At 40.2% G+C, this 14230-nt stretch overlaps 2 protein-coding genes across 11 annotated transcripts in view; one reads left to right on the top strand and one right to left on the bottom strand.

The window, feature by feature from the left end:
- git2a (G protein-coupled receptor kinase interacting ArfGAP 2a) overlaps positions 1-1318 on the bottom strand; it is an 84548-nt gene extending 83230 nt beyond the window's left edge. For all 10 annotated transcript variants that reach the window (XM_068006019.1, XM_068006023.1, XM_068006022.1 and 7 more), the window contains exon 1: positions 1077-1318. In XM_068006019.1, coding sequence (XP_067862120.1) covers positions 1077-1128 — 52 coding nt within the window. In that variant the 5' untranslated portion in view covers positions 1129-1318. The remainder of the gene's footprint in view (positions 1-1076) is intronic.
- Positions 1319-1642: 324 nt separating this feature from the next.
- The window catches only part of ankrd13a (ankyrin repeat domain 13A), a 34326-nt gene continuing 21738 nt past the window's right edge, over positions 1643-14230 (top strand). The window contains exons 1-6 of the mRNA XM_068006017.1: positions 1643-2070; positions 4048-4183; positions 6242-6366; positions 8090-8135; positions 9410-9553; positions 10879-11068. Coding sequence (XP_067862118.1) covers positions 1978-2070; positions 4048-4183; positions 6242-6366; positions 8090-8135; positions 9410-9553; positions 10879-11068 — 734 coding nt within the window. The 5' untranslated portion in view covers positions 1643-1977. The remainder of the gene's footprint in view (positions 2071-4047; positions 4184-6241; positions 6367-8089; positions 8136-9409; positions 9554-10878; positions 11069-14230) is intronic.

Genomic DNA, 14230 nt, shown 5'->3' with positions numbered 1-14230 from the left:
TAAAAATTAAAAAATGATCAAACACAAATGTCATAATTTTTTTCATGTAACTTTCAAATTTATACAACTTATTACACAACATTATCCATTACTGTAGCTGTAGACTACTGACCCACAAGATGTTGAAAAATATATGTCTGCACACTGATTTACAGTGAATATCTGACAGCAAAAATATTAATTTAATTAAGATGTTATCATAGTCATAAAAAAACTGACAAATTTTCATTGGCTTAGGAGGGAGAAAAGTAGTATATCATTCTCATCACATTACGTAATTCATAAGTGATGCCATTTACATCATGTATGTTTGTAATTAATGTAAAAGTTTGTTGCTCTTTGCACAAAGACAGCATCCATTTAAGCAGTTACTTTACATGGGATCCCTGTAAATACTGACACACTTGGAGAGATTCTTTAACTTCCAAAGGATAGCATTAGCTACGCAAGGGAAACTGTGACATCCTTGCAGAACATGTATTTTTATTAATATACAGCGAGTGGCATGCTAGTAAGTCAATACACACAAAAGGAATATAAAGTACAGAATGCTCAAGACACAGCTCGCAGCAAACAGCGTACACACCCACAGGCAGACAGAAATCTGATGCCTTTCCAGATCCCCATGGTCCACAAAACCCCACTTTGAAAACCCATGCCTTTAATATAAAAGAAGTAAATAGTTAACAGCTGAAGCCTATAATTTATGCACAGTGGATACCACAAGTTCAAGGAAGTGGGTGCTACAAATTATTACAACCTATTTTGTACTAATAATCATATTTTTTTGCAATATGATCCGAAACAGAAAAGGGAGATGAAAGAATAAAAACAGCGCTGGATGTTTCTTGAGTGTATCCTCGTTCAGGCTCTGCTGCAGCTTTCATGCATGCTTAAGCTCCCTCACTTCCTCTCTCTCTATATATATCAGCAGAGGACTGGAACTTGCCTGCATTTCCTCTTCTCAGTCTCCAGCCTCAACTAAACCCACAATACTCTCAGGTTTTATTTTTTTTTTAAAGGGCCCTTCCCCTGCTCCCAGTCCTTTCCACCCCACCACCCAGTATTCGACTTACCGGGGACGCTGCAGTCAGCGCAGATGTCGTTGCTCCTCAGCCTTTTCGACATGGGCAGATACAGTTGATTAATTATACCTTTTTAATCGGAGGGAGCGGGGAAATATTACACATAAAACGCTAAATTTAATGAAAGGCGCGTTTAATTTTAACGGTAAACTGCCATCCCCACGAAGTTTAAACTCGAGCTGCAGTTCCTGTCAAACTCCCCTCCGGCCCGAGGTGCTTGGAAACGCCGATTGGCATCCTGGGATCTCGGAGGACCGCCAGGCACCGCCCACTGGTGCGCATGCGCGCGCCGAAGAACCCAACCACAATTATTTTTTAGGAGGGGTAGCTGAAGTTATTAAATGTTTCTTTTCTGACGGAAAATCTTTGAAAGACCGTTTTGTAATTAAAACGGCGTTTCAAATGATTCAACGCGCTCTATCGGGTTGAATAAACAATGCAGACCTGTTACTTTATGCTCCGCCTAGAGGGTTATTTTCAAAAGTTTTTACCTGCCAGCAACACATGCGACTTCAATTTGGAACTAACCACAATATAAAGGAGGGGTGGTGATGGTGTCCAAATAATTAACATTTTTTAAAAAATAAATTAACGTTTCAGTGTCGTTCAAGGAGGAATAAATCTGAAATTTGAATAATTCTAAGTTTGTAAGAACTCAGATTGGCAAAGCTACCAACAGTTACTAAAAGAGCTGTCAGCGTGTCTTCATTGCCCCCTCCTCTTTGAGTTGGGTGGATTGCATTTCCTTGTTGTGGATTCCTTCCTGTTAAAGTTTTTGTTGTAAAGTTTAGAAGTTTGTTTCCTTCCCCAACTGTTTTTTGGAGGGAGGGAATTAAGGGGAAAAAGAAAGCTGGGGGGAGGGCTGTGTGCATGGTGAAGCTGAAGAACTAGGATGTGTTCATTGGAAGACATCAATAACAAATATAAACTTCACCTGTTAGTCTGGAACAACCAGTACAGAGAAGTTGAGAAAGAACTGAAACAGGTAGGTCAGCTGGGGAAAGAGAGTACGGATGTATTTCATTTCATTCTATGATTACAAATGGGAATTATTTTAACTTCTCAGTGGCTGTTGGAAAGTCCTTGCAACTTCCTGGGATTGTATTTACAGATGAAATTGCTATTTGGAGCCTATAACTGTCTTGAAGATTGAATTTTCTGACCGAAAAATATTCAAGTCTTTACAATTTCCTAAACGAACTGGGCTCCCACTTTCATTAAATTAAGTAATTGAACTGGGGTGTGTTTAAAATGTTGAAACGTATAGGTACAGTTAATTTCAAAGGTTATTTGACTTGGACTGTTTGACCATAATAAATTTTAAAATGGTCTCAAGCAAGGTGAGATAATAAGAACCACTCCTTTTAAATAACGGATAGATGGAACAGACTCCTAGTGAAAACATTTGAAGCTGAATTTGTTCCTTTGAATGTCAGGTTAGAATATTGAGGATAAGTAGTAGAAATGTGTAGAACAGTACCTCAGGTTAAGTGGCTGAAGTAAAATTCATGATAGTGAAGATGGTGCACGATCTGAGGAAGGAGCAGGCTCAATGGCCAATTAACCTTTTCTCAATTCATGCATTGTTCTCTTGTTACTAAGTAAATCTTTATCCACTAGTTGTTTTATTTATTTTTAACACACATGGCTTGCAGAGGTGGGAAGAAGTGACAAAAGTCATGAGCTCCCCTCCAAAATGACTAATAGTTCTACAGTTATAGAATATGAAGTTTGTTTATTATTGAAGCAGAGGACAAACCCTACAAATATTATTTGTGCCTTCGATTAACTATGTATGTAACTGCTACAAATGGTACTTCCATATATATTATCCCTATTTCTCCAACATCAGAAGTCTTTTTATCCTGATAGGGTTTGAATCACGATAACAGACATGTTAGTTTTATCTTTGCCTAAATTAGGAAAAAATGTTAGAGTATTATAACAAACCAATTTAAAAACATTTAACAAGAGTAGAGGCAGTAGTTATAAGATAATTGTTTATGAAAGGCAGGCACTACCTAACATGCATAAGAATTCTTTGAGAATGTAACAGAGTTCAGAAAATGATAGCTGATGCAACGAGTCTTGATTTTAACACAGTGAGAATATTGGGGAGGGGAACAGCGTTTAGATCAGAAGTAACATTTGGATTTATTTTCCTGCTGGTACAAGGAATACAGTCACTTGACAGTTGGTTAGTGATAGATGATATTGGCAATTTCTACCAGTGAAGTTATATAGCTCCTTTTCTTTTTGTAAAAAAAGGAAGTCCAACACTTTTGGAAAGTAAAACATAACTTCTGTGTTTGCATGATTATTTTGTTCCCCACCCAATTTTCTCCCTGCTTGCTGATTTTTGCTTGTTTATAGTTTCTATTTGTGTGATGATAGCCCCTTTCAGTAATTGGAGGGATGGGAAATCCATCCAAGTTTGTGGTAAAGAATATTCATAAGACAACTGAACCAGAATACATTTTTTTTGTCTTGCCAATTTTCCCCCATCTTTACCAGAAGGCACTGACTATTTATCCCAGTAGCATAGTTATCCCTTGAGAAGCTTGCCCAAAGGACCGTTATTCACATGTGAGCCCAAGCAGTGAGTGTTAGCACATTATTAGAAAATGAAGGGACTTATAGGTGAACCTGATCAAATCCTCATCTGACATCAGCACATGCACACTATCGTACAGGAGTCATTGGACTGCGATTAGGATTGTGAATTTTGATTGATTACTTTTTTAACTTTCCTAGCTCAGGGACAAGAAGTTCTGTTACTGCCTCCCACAACTCTGGTGCCACTGCATTTTCTGAGATCAGCTGACTCAACACAGACCAGGTATTAAACCTGAGACTTTCCTGGTCTGTGGATCAATACCATATTGTGAGGCACACTGAGCCATTTTTTAAAATCAATTTCAGTAATTCATGATATCAGATAACCATCTTTTTGTCTCCGCAGCATGATATTGAAGTAGTCGATCCACGGGGTCGGACGCCATTGCACCTTGCCGTCTCACTAGGACATTTGGAATGTGTCGAAGTACTGCTTCGAAACAATGCCTCTGTCGCCAAGGAGAATGCCAAGGGATGGACAGGTCAGGACTGCTTAGTAACCAACCAGCATAAGACACAGAACCAAAGACCATCTCGGGCAGGTGGGGGGAGCCTCTGAGGAGGAAGTGGAAGAGGGAAGCATAATTTCCACAAGAAAGAAGAACAGGAAGACTGGCAGAGGCCTAGGAAGAGTCAGGGAATTTTTGTTTTCTAATTCAACCCATTGCTGCTGTAGTGGGTGCCCACAAAAGCAGTCCAGGTTGATCTGATTTTTCCTCCCTTTTGCATTTATTTTGCCTCCCACCCTGTGTGGTAGTGCTTAGCCTCTGACAACACAAGCATGGCTGAATCATGCAGCATGAGGAACTGCACATGTGTTCAACCACATCCTAACAGCCTGTGGTCAGATGGCAGTAGAGCAACAAACCACACCACCTGGGAAGGGAAGAATTTTCTTCAGCGAGCTACCCATTAACCCTAGCAGCCTGGCCAAGTGGGCCTGAATTTAGATGTTTCTTTGGCAGGTAATCGACTTGCTTCTCGGGGCTCGTTAACAAAAAGTTACTGACAGCAGCTGAAAGCAGACAGAATTAGATCTTCTTACAAGAAGTCATGTACAAGAATTAAATGTAACTTTTTCTTAATAAAAAAAAAATAATTTATAGACCTATTGCTTCTGAGCTGATAGCTTTAGGACTTCCTTAATGTGGAAGAATGCTAGGGAAGAACTGCAGAGCATTATCCTGCCTGTGGCTGGCTGACCGGGACTGATGGATACAGCAGGTCTATATGGTTTTTTTTCACATTATTACCTCCTTCTTACAGAGAGGCTGTAACAATCCATTTACTATGAGTGGTAGTGCTATGTAAAGTACAACTACAACAACTTGCATTTATGTAGCATCTTCAGTGTAGAAAACATCTCAAAATGCTTTGCAGGCAAGGGAGAAAAATAAAATGGATAAGAGGGGTGAAGGAATGGATACAGAGCAATGGTGGGAGAGTTAGGAGAGGCGTCTTGGTGGAAAAGCTGAGTTTTAAGATTTTCAAAAGTGGAGAGAGCGGCTTTAAGAAAGGCTGGGGTGACGCAAGGTTCTGCCACCATTAGGGGAACTAAAGGGAGATGGATGCACAAAATCCTGGAGTCAGAGGACCCAAGGGTGCAAGAGGGGATATAAGGCTGGAAGAAGTTGCAGAGCTAGGTAATTTGAGGCCATAGAGAGATTTGGACATGAGGATTTTTAATTAATTGCATTGGGGGACAGGGATCCATTGTAGATCAGTGAGGATGGGGTGATGGGCAAGTAGCACTCAGTGTGAGACAGGATATGGGTAGCTGAGTTTTGGATAATTTGGAGTTTGTGGAAGATGGGCAGCCGGCAAGGTGTACATTGGAGTAATCTAATATAAAAGCGGCAAAACCATGCAAAAGTGTTTCCAGGACGCAGGCTGAGGTAGTGGTGGAGCTGGATATCGTGGAGGTGGAAGTGAGCAGTCTTGGCAATGGTTAGAATGTGGTATCTGAACTCGGCTAGAGGTTGAACAGAACACCAAGGGTCCAGCTTGAGTGAGTGGCTGGGTAGAGGGATGCAGTTAGTAGCAAGGAAACAGCATTTAAGGTGGGGGCTGAAAAGTGAGGTAATTACTCAGAATCTATATTGGTTGGACGCATTTCCGGTCATTTCTTTTCCCTCTTCTGAAGACGTTGGGGTAATTCATCAACTTGATGTCCAAGCGTAAAACTAGCCCTTTGGATCGGCCGCCCGATTTTCATTTCCATTGAAATCGGATGAGCCCAATCCTGTCCAGGAGTGATCACTTGATGGTCATCCAGAGTAGGAATCCCGGTTGACTCTCTGTTCCCTAACCCATGGGCACTGAGACCAACTGTGGCACACCAACTGCTGCCTCTGCTGCGATAAACTGACTTGGTGCAGGGAGATTTGTAAAGGACATCACATTGGTAGGAAACTCTTGGACTGGCATTGACACATTAGAAGGTAATAGGTATAAATCTTGTCTATCCCATCTTCTGTTAGAGCATCTCGTAAGCATATTCTCAGTTGGTGATTATTGGTTTAATGTTTCATTCTCTTCAGTTCTACAAGAAGCAGTTAGCACAGGAGATCCTGAGCTACTGGAGAAAATTCTTCAGTATCGAGACTACAATCGAATAAACTCACAGCTGAATGGAGTTCCAGAACTACTCAACAAGATACAAACGGTAACAACTGTTCTTGCATCCAAGTTTTAGCAACAGAAGTATACATTTTTAGACATGATAAAGGCCGTTCAACTCATATATTTCATTTCCATTGTGATTCTGTACTCAGAATTAAATCTGTTCACAATTTAACCTCTTGTCCAAGTATGTATCCCGCCATTCTCCTAAAGCAGGAGCTAGTCCAATTCCACCTTGATTCAAATCTATACTTCTCCATTCTCTCTCAAACCAGAAACCTGGTCATCCCACTCTCAAAATCAATGGATGTTGCATTCTTGATATGTGCCAATTTATACCACAAATTAAGAAATTCCTTGTTCACTCCTGTCATCAGCCAGGTTCACTAATTTCTTTACTCCCCCTCCCCCCTCCTTTTCTTTGCCTGCTCTTCAGAAGGTACTGATTTATAACGGGTACATTTCCCAAGCAACAGCAGCCCTCTGGTAACTGGCCCAAGTAACCATTCTTCCTGTATAAGCCGAGATGCTGTTTATCAATTGGCTGTTTGATTGTGCTGGGCGCTGCAGCTGAATAGTTGCCCTCACTGGATGTCCCCACATACCCTTTCAAGCAAGAATTATTAGATTGCAGTTAGGAACAAGAGCCTGGGTCGACATTTTCTCCCCTCTCGTCCTAGTCCAGGGACACTGAAAGGCAATTATATCACCTAACTGCTGAGATCTGTTAATTCGACGCACACTGGGGATTTTCCAGATCTGTATGACTCGGCAACTGTTTGAGTCATTGGGGGGAATTGCATAATGATGTAATTATAACTTCTTATTTAGATACAGTCCTGCTTTGTAATTTTGAACTGGTGAATCAAGTCTGCTCATCGATCATTCCCAGTTTGGCTAAATTGAGCCCTCTGAACTTTTCACAGTAGCTCAAAGATCTCGGCATTGGGATCATCCCTGTTACCTTTCTATACTTCTCTCTGAAATCCTCAGTCTTTTTAGAGATATTCCTCCTGAAAGATGGATGTCACTTTAAAAAAAAAATTACTGCCCTTTTTATATGGGTGATATAAATTTAATGTTAAGTTATCACTGATCATATCATAGGGATGCTTGGTTAAAATTTAGTCCCGACTTTTAGGATGAATGTCTTTGCACCCAGCTAATCGGACCACTGGTAGTTGTGAATCAAGAACACAAAGCTACCATAATTAAGTGGAAATTGTAAAGGTGCCCAGTGTGGGGAAATGGAAATGTTGCACTATGGCACTAAGATGCTTTTTATGAAGTCAGGCTTAAGCTGCATTGTTGGGTGAGTATGGAGGCAGCTTTATATGTAACCCATGCTTTATCTAGCCTAGGAAAGTTTGATGCTGAAAATAGACAAATTAGTCAATTTCCCAGCATTGAAATCCCTCACTTGCTGAGTTATTTTTTTAACCAATTTTTTTTAACCAAAGGTGTTTCAGTATAACAGAAAGGGTCTGTGTTGCTAAATTAGCCTCGCACTCTAGTGGCTTAGTCATGCCTCCTAGTTGGTTCCCTTAATGATCTCTCATCAGTTACTCCTTAAACAAAACAATTCCTTTTGAACTGATGAATATTAAAGTAAATCCTAACGATAGTAACTGGTTCAGGCCTTTTGGATACTGGGTATTGAGTTCACTGTTAGCTGAGGAGTCAATTGTTCTTTTTACATTTTAATGCACTCTGCAGCCCTTAGACTTGATGTGCCTAACACCCACTTTTTAACATTTTAATAACAGACTTCTGATTTCTATGTGGAGATGAAATGGGAGTTTACCAGCTGGAGTAAGTATTCTTTGTTTTTAAATTAACTAATTCTATGTACGTTCAGGTTGACAGTCATCCTTCTGCAGGTGGCTTTTGTTTTTTTGTTTTAAGGGTGATCTGTTCCCAGCTACTGCTGCCCTAATAGCAAACTACTGAGAGACACACATGAGCTACTTGAAGTGACTCTCCCTGTGCTTTTTATATGGGATGATACCTGGATTCTCATCATCACAGTGGCATGGCTCAGATTATGAGGTCAACATGGGCATTGTAGGCATGGACCCACCTCCTACTGTTGGAGTTCCCAAAATATTGCACCATTGTGTATTTCTATAGGTGACCTGATTTTTTCTGTTCTCCGCCACCATGTGGAATTCTTTAGCCAAGAAGGTGGGCAGGCAACCTACTCATATCTTCTACCTGTGCTAGTTGCAAGGAGATGCAGTAGGATGGATGTCCCCTTCTGCTTTACTCTTATCTCAGATGACCCAATTGAGATTGGGAGATTTCCATGTAAGAAGATAAACCTTGTATCGTATTACTCCATGTCACGATGCATTGAAATTTCAACACCGTAAACAATGAGGCCCCATCTAAGGGGGAATAGCATAATTGGAAAAAGGGAACATGAGAAAGGATTGACATTGAGAAAGAAGACTGAAAATTTGGTTTGATCCAGCAAGGATCAATTACTTGTCTATTTGAGCTTGGCTCTGTTGGTGTCACTCTCTCCTCTGAGTCAGAATGTTCTGGGTTCAAGCCCACTCCAGGACCTGAGCACATTTGGATTTACTCTGATTTGAAAGAGTCAACGTATATACCCCTAAAACAGTTGCCAGGACTACGTGGATTTATATAACACACAACTCTATTGAAAAAAAAGCCGCTGTCATTGTCAGTTATGCACGTAACTGAACCAATCACACAACGTTCTTTATGTTTGAATTATGTGAATTGCTTCGTCTCTCCATCTGCTAACCATGGAGACGACCGACAAAGCCTTTCAATATTTGTATCAATTTAGGCTGGTGACGCAGAATTTAACTGTAGCTACCTCTTAAACTCATTATGTATTGTGACTATGTGTAACAGGACAACCGTTAAAAGTAATATTTTCACTACAAATGCACACTTCAGTATGGTAGCTAAGGTGTCTAAAAATGCAAGAATGAAAAATATGATCTAAATTTTGTTTCCTTTTCCTTACCATCCCTCTTTTTTTTCCTTTATTAAAAAAAATCTTCCCTTCTTTTGCTTCTACACATTTCCTCCATTTTTCTCACTTCTCCCAGTTCCCCTGGTGTCGAAGATGTGCCCAAGCGATGTGTACCGTGTGTGGAAGAGTGGTGCCAACCTGCGAGTGGATACCACCTTACTGAACTTTGAGAATATGAGGTGGGAAAGGGGCCATCGGAGCTACATGTTTAAGGGCAAGCGTAAGTATCGTTACTTCAAGTTCAAGTAGCTAGCCTTTGTTTTCAATTTTTTTTTTTTCCCCTCCATTTATATTAATCCTGAGGCAGCCACATTGTAAACCAAGCAATTCAGTGAGCAGAGTTATCATAAAAATGCATGGGGAGCAGGAAAGGCAATTGGGCCCAACAAGACCATTGCGAGAGATCCCCTCTTGGCTTAGTGGGTAAATGCATTGCCTGGTGTAATTCTGAATCGTACAGAAAAGAAAGGCCTCCGGTTCCATCCTTTGTGCTGATCTTAGCTAGGGTGGCATTAGTGGTGTTACAGTTGGATTATGTCCTCTGTGCTAATAGCCAAGAAAGTGGGAGGAGGGGAGAAATCAGGCAGGACTTTCACTCCTGATTGCTATCCCATAACTCTTTCTGGAAAATACGCATATATGCACCTTGGATAAGGACAGTATCAAGTTTGGCTATGATGACCATCATTGTCAAATAGTCTACCTGCACATACTGTCTAGATTCACACGTGAAGAATGGAACATTGGAAGAGGAGTAAGACCTTCAGCCCCTTGGACCTGCTCCGCCATTCAATTAGATCATGGCTGATCTGTACCTCAACTCAATATACCCGCCTTAGTTCCATATCCCTCGATACCCAACAAAAATCTGTCGATCTCAGTCATGAAAGCTCCAATTGTCCCAGCATTCACAGCCTTTTGGGGAGAGAATTCCAGATTTCTCTTTGTGTGGGAAAAGTGCTTCCTGATTTCACTCTTAAATGGCCTAGCTCTAATTTTATGATTATGTCCCCTCGTTCTTGACTTTCCCCCATCAGAGGAAATAGTTCCTCTGTATCTACCCTACCCAATTCTTTTAACATTTTAAACCCCCTGATCAGATCACCCTTCAATCTTCTATACTCAAAAGAATACAAGCCAAGCTTATGCAACCTGTCCTTATAATTTAACCCTCCAAGCCCTGGTATCATTCTGGTGAATCTGTGCTGCATCCCCTCCAAGGCCAATACATCCTTCCTGATGTGTGGTGCCCAAAACTGAATGCAGTTCTCCAGATGGGGCCTGACCAAGGCTCCAAACAACTGAAGGATAACTTACTCTCCTTTGTAATCCAACCCCCTTGAGATAAAGGCCAACATTCCATTAACCTTTTTGATTACTGTCTACCTGTTTACCAGTTCTTAAAGCAAAAAAAAAAATCAGAAGTGAAGCCATGAGTCTTCACTAACCAAATAGTTTTTATTGCCATATATAAATGGTTTTTAAATTACAATGATGTTCTGTTAGTTTCTATTAAGATTGTCATGATTTCCTTTCTGGTGACAGCTGACTGGGCAGAGTTTGTAGAGGTAGACCACGATAACCAGGTCGTAGACCGAGAACACTTTGAGCTCTCGCAGGAGCAACAAGGCCTCACGTTATCCTCCATAAGACCAACAAGGGATCAGGTCGCAAATCGTCTCACATCCCCCATTGTTTCTACATACCTTGATACAAAAAACATCTCCTTTGAGAGGTAACGTTAACCTTGAGCCATAACCTGAAATACATGCTTGACCAACCTTATTGAATTCTTTGAAGAAGTAACAGAAAGGTTAAACAAGGGTAATGCAATAGATGTAATATATTTGGATTTTCAAAAGGCCTTCATTAAGATACTGTATAGTATGCTCATGACTAAGGTCAGGGGACAAGTAGCAGAATGGATAGCAAGCTGGCTACAAAACAGAAAATGGAGAGTAGAGGTGAAAGGTAGTTACTCAGACTGGCAAAGATGGGAGGTGGTGTTCCACAAGGATCGGTGCTGGGACCGCTGTTGTTCACCATTTACGGAGCAGGTGATTCCAATCATCGATCTTATGGTGAGGAGCAGCACGTAATTTGCAAAACTCAGAGTATAATTTCAAAATTTGTGGACCACACCAAACCGTGGGTATAGTTAATACTGAGGAGGACTGTGACAAAATACAGGAAGGCATTAATAAACTTGTAGAATGGGCGTGTAATTGGCAAATAATATAGTTAAGTGTGAGGTATTACATTTTGGTAGGAAGAATAAGGGGGGCCACATACTGCTTGGATAATAAGAGTCTAAATGGGTTAGAGGAGCAGAGGGATCTGGGGGTACAGATTCACAAATCAATAAAAGTAGTGATGCAGGTTAATAAGGCCACTTTTTTTTTAAAAAAAGCAAACCAAGCACTGGGGTTCATTTCTAGAAGGATAGAATTGAAAAGCAGAGAAGTTATGTTAAACTTGTATAGAACCTTGGTTAGACCATACTTGGAGCACTGTGAAAAGTTCTGGTCTCCATAATATAAAAAGGATATAGAGGCACAGGAGAAGGTGCAAAAATGACTTACTAGAATGATACCAGAACTGAGAGGTTATACCTATCAGGAAAGATTGAGCAGGCTGCTGAGGGGTGACCTGATAGAGGTCTTTAAGATTATGAAAGGGTTTGTTAGAGTAGACGTAGAGATGATGTTTCCACTTGCGGGGGAGACCAGAACTTGGGGCCATAAATGTAAGATAGTCACTAATAAATCCAATAGGGAACTCAGGAGAAACTTCTTTACCCAGAGAGTGGTTAGAATGTGGAACTCACTATCACAAGAAGTAGTTGAGGTGACTAGCATAGATGCTTTTAAGGGAAAACTAGATAAACACATGAGGGAGAAAGGAATAGAAGGATATTCTGATAGGGTTAGATGAAGTAGAGAGGGAGGAGGCTCGTGTGGAGCATAAACACTGTTGGGCTGAATGGCCTGTTTCTGTGCTGTACATTCTGTGTAATTCTATGTAGTCATCATTGAAGTTCAGTGTACAAGTGTGATAAGAGAATATTAAGTAAAAGTTAGTAGGAGTCTGGTGCAATATGTTTTCTCCCAAAACCAAAATGAATTGCCAAGTGATCTGCTGTTGGTCATAAAGCAGCCTTTTCACTTCCCGTTGGGACTTTGTTAATTGAACAACAAATCATCAGATTTCAGCTGTGCCCAATCACTTGTGCAATCATAATGCAGGTCACGTCCAAGATTGAACAAATACGAGAAAGAACAAGATAAACCGAGAAGTGATTAGTGAGCAGTAAGCTTGGGCTTTGGATTTGAGGAGAAAGGGAAGTAAGGAGTGCCATACTTTTGAGATTTTGGAAACAAATGAGTGAGAATAGGGCAGGAGTGGCCAACCACTTACGTGAGCTGTGTGCGGTTCTTTTGTGGCTGAAGTGTGTCACTTTGAATGCTTTGTTTAGCTACCCTGCCCATAAGCTCCCTTCTGATGAGAGGTGCTGAATAACAAAGGACACGATTGGCCACAACAAAACAAGCCGTCTTTCCATTCCGAGATGGCTAGCCAAAATATTTTGAATCTGTTGTAATACTCCTGATAATTCAGCCTTTTTTGCACTTATAAATTATTGGATGAGTCCTTTTTTTTTATTAAGTAATGTAAATAATGCAGCAAAGTGATAACAGTGCTTAAAAATAATTGAATTTATCAGATAATTTGAATTAAGCAACTTTGAATTAAGATTAGACTGTATGTTAACTACTAGTGGAAATCCATGGTGTTGTTCATAGTAAGTTGTATGACGCACTTTCTCATAATGACAGAAGTGCTATATCATGTAATGCACAATCTATTCTGCTGTTAAGGATGACCCATGGTTAAGGTTGCTTTTCCCTTTTGGGCCATAAAGTCTAATTGCAAGTAGTGATAGGCGATAAATGTGGCATTCCCAATGTCACCTAAATCTTGGCGGGGATTGGGGAATCCAGAAGTCAGTTAAAGGTTAATTTTTTTTTTGGTGAGAGAAGTTTGCAGATTTGGAGGCGCTCATGAACTTTTGGTTCCACCTCAAATGAAAGCAGCATGCAATGACTGCTCTCTTTTTAACACATTTGACACCTTGAAGTACGACAAAAGCATGGTTGACACAAAATATTGTCATATTTTGCTTCGTGTGCAATAAGAAATGGTGCCATCTTCTGCAATTTCACAACATGGTTATGAAGACAGTTACTTAACAGAAGTTTCATCCTTCTGACTTTTAATGTATAAGGATATTTACCTCCCTGAATGTCAATATTGAACTAAAAAGTAACGTTTCTCTTGTTAATATCTTTCATATTTCAGTAAGATTGTACGAACTGCTTGTAGCAAGGTAATCTCTTTGCAAAATAGTTCTTTTTAATTGATTATTTTTAGGGGGGGAATGGATAATCAGTTTTTTTTAAATAGATGTATCAAATGTACAGCTTTTAAACTTTTTCATGTTCAGTAATGAGGTTTAAATTAGATCTGCCTTCTAGATTGTGATCAGGAACACCAAAGGTTTTGCAATCTGTGCCCATAGAAATCAGCCGATGTGCTTTTCCACCGATTTCTTTGCATGCTCTCTCATATTCTCTTGCTCCCTATCACTCTCTTTTCCCATGCGTTTTCTCATTCCCCCTCGTGCTCTCATTCTCTCTCAAAGACCACAGAGTTATAAATCTGGGTTACGTAAGACAAGTATTTAACTTGTGTCACGCTGAAATGCAAAATCGATTAAGAATGGCTCTGGAAAATGGGGATACATGGAGAAGTTCTTATTTTTAGAAATCACGTGCAATCTTCAGGTTGAGAAGCTTCATGATTCTTTTAGTTGTTGAAAGACTATCCTTGTTTCAAA

The sequence above is a fragment of the Heptranchias perlo genome, chromosome 25 (genome assembly GCF_035084215.1).
Source record: "Heptranchias perlo isolate sHepPer1 chromosome 25, sHepPer1.hap1, whole genome shotgun sequence".
NCBI classification, from domain to species: Eukaryota; Metazoa; Chordata; class Chondrichthyes; order Hexanchiformes; family Hexanchidae; genus Heptranchias; species Heptranchias perlo.
Note: the sequence above shows the minus strand (reverse complement) of the source record. Positions and strands in the feature narration are given on the sequence as shown.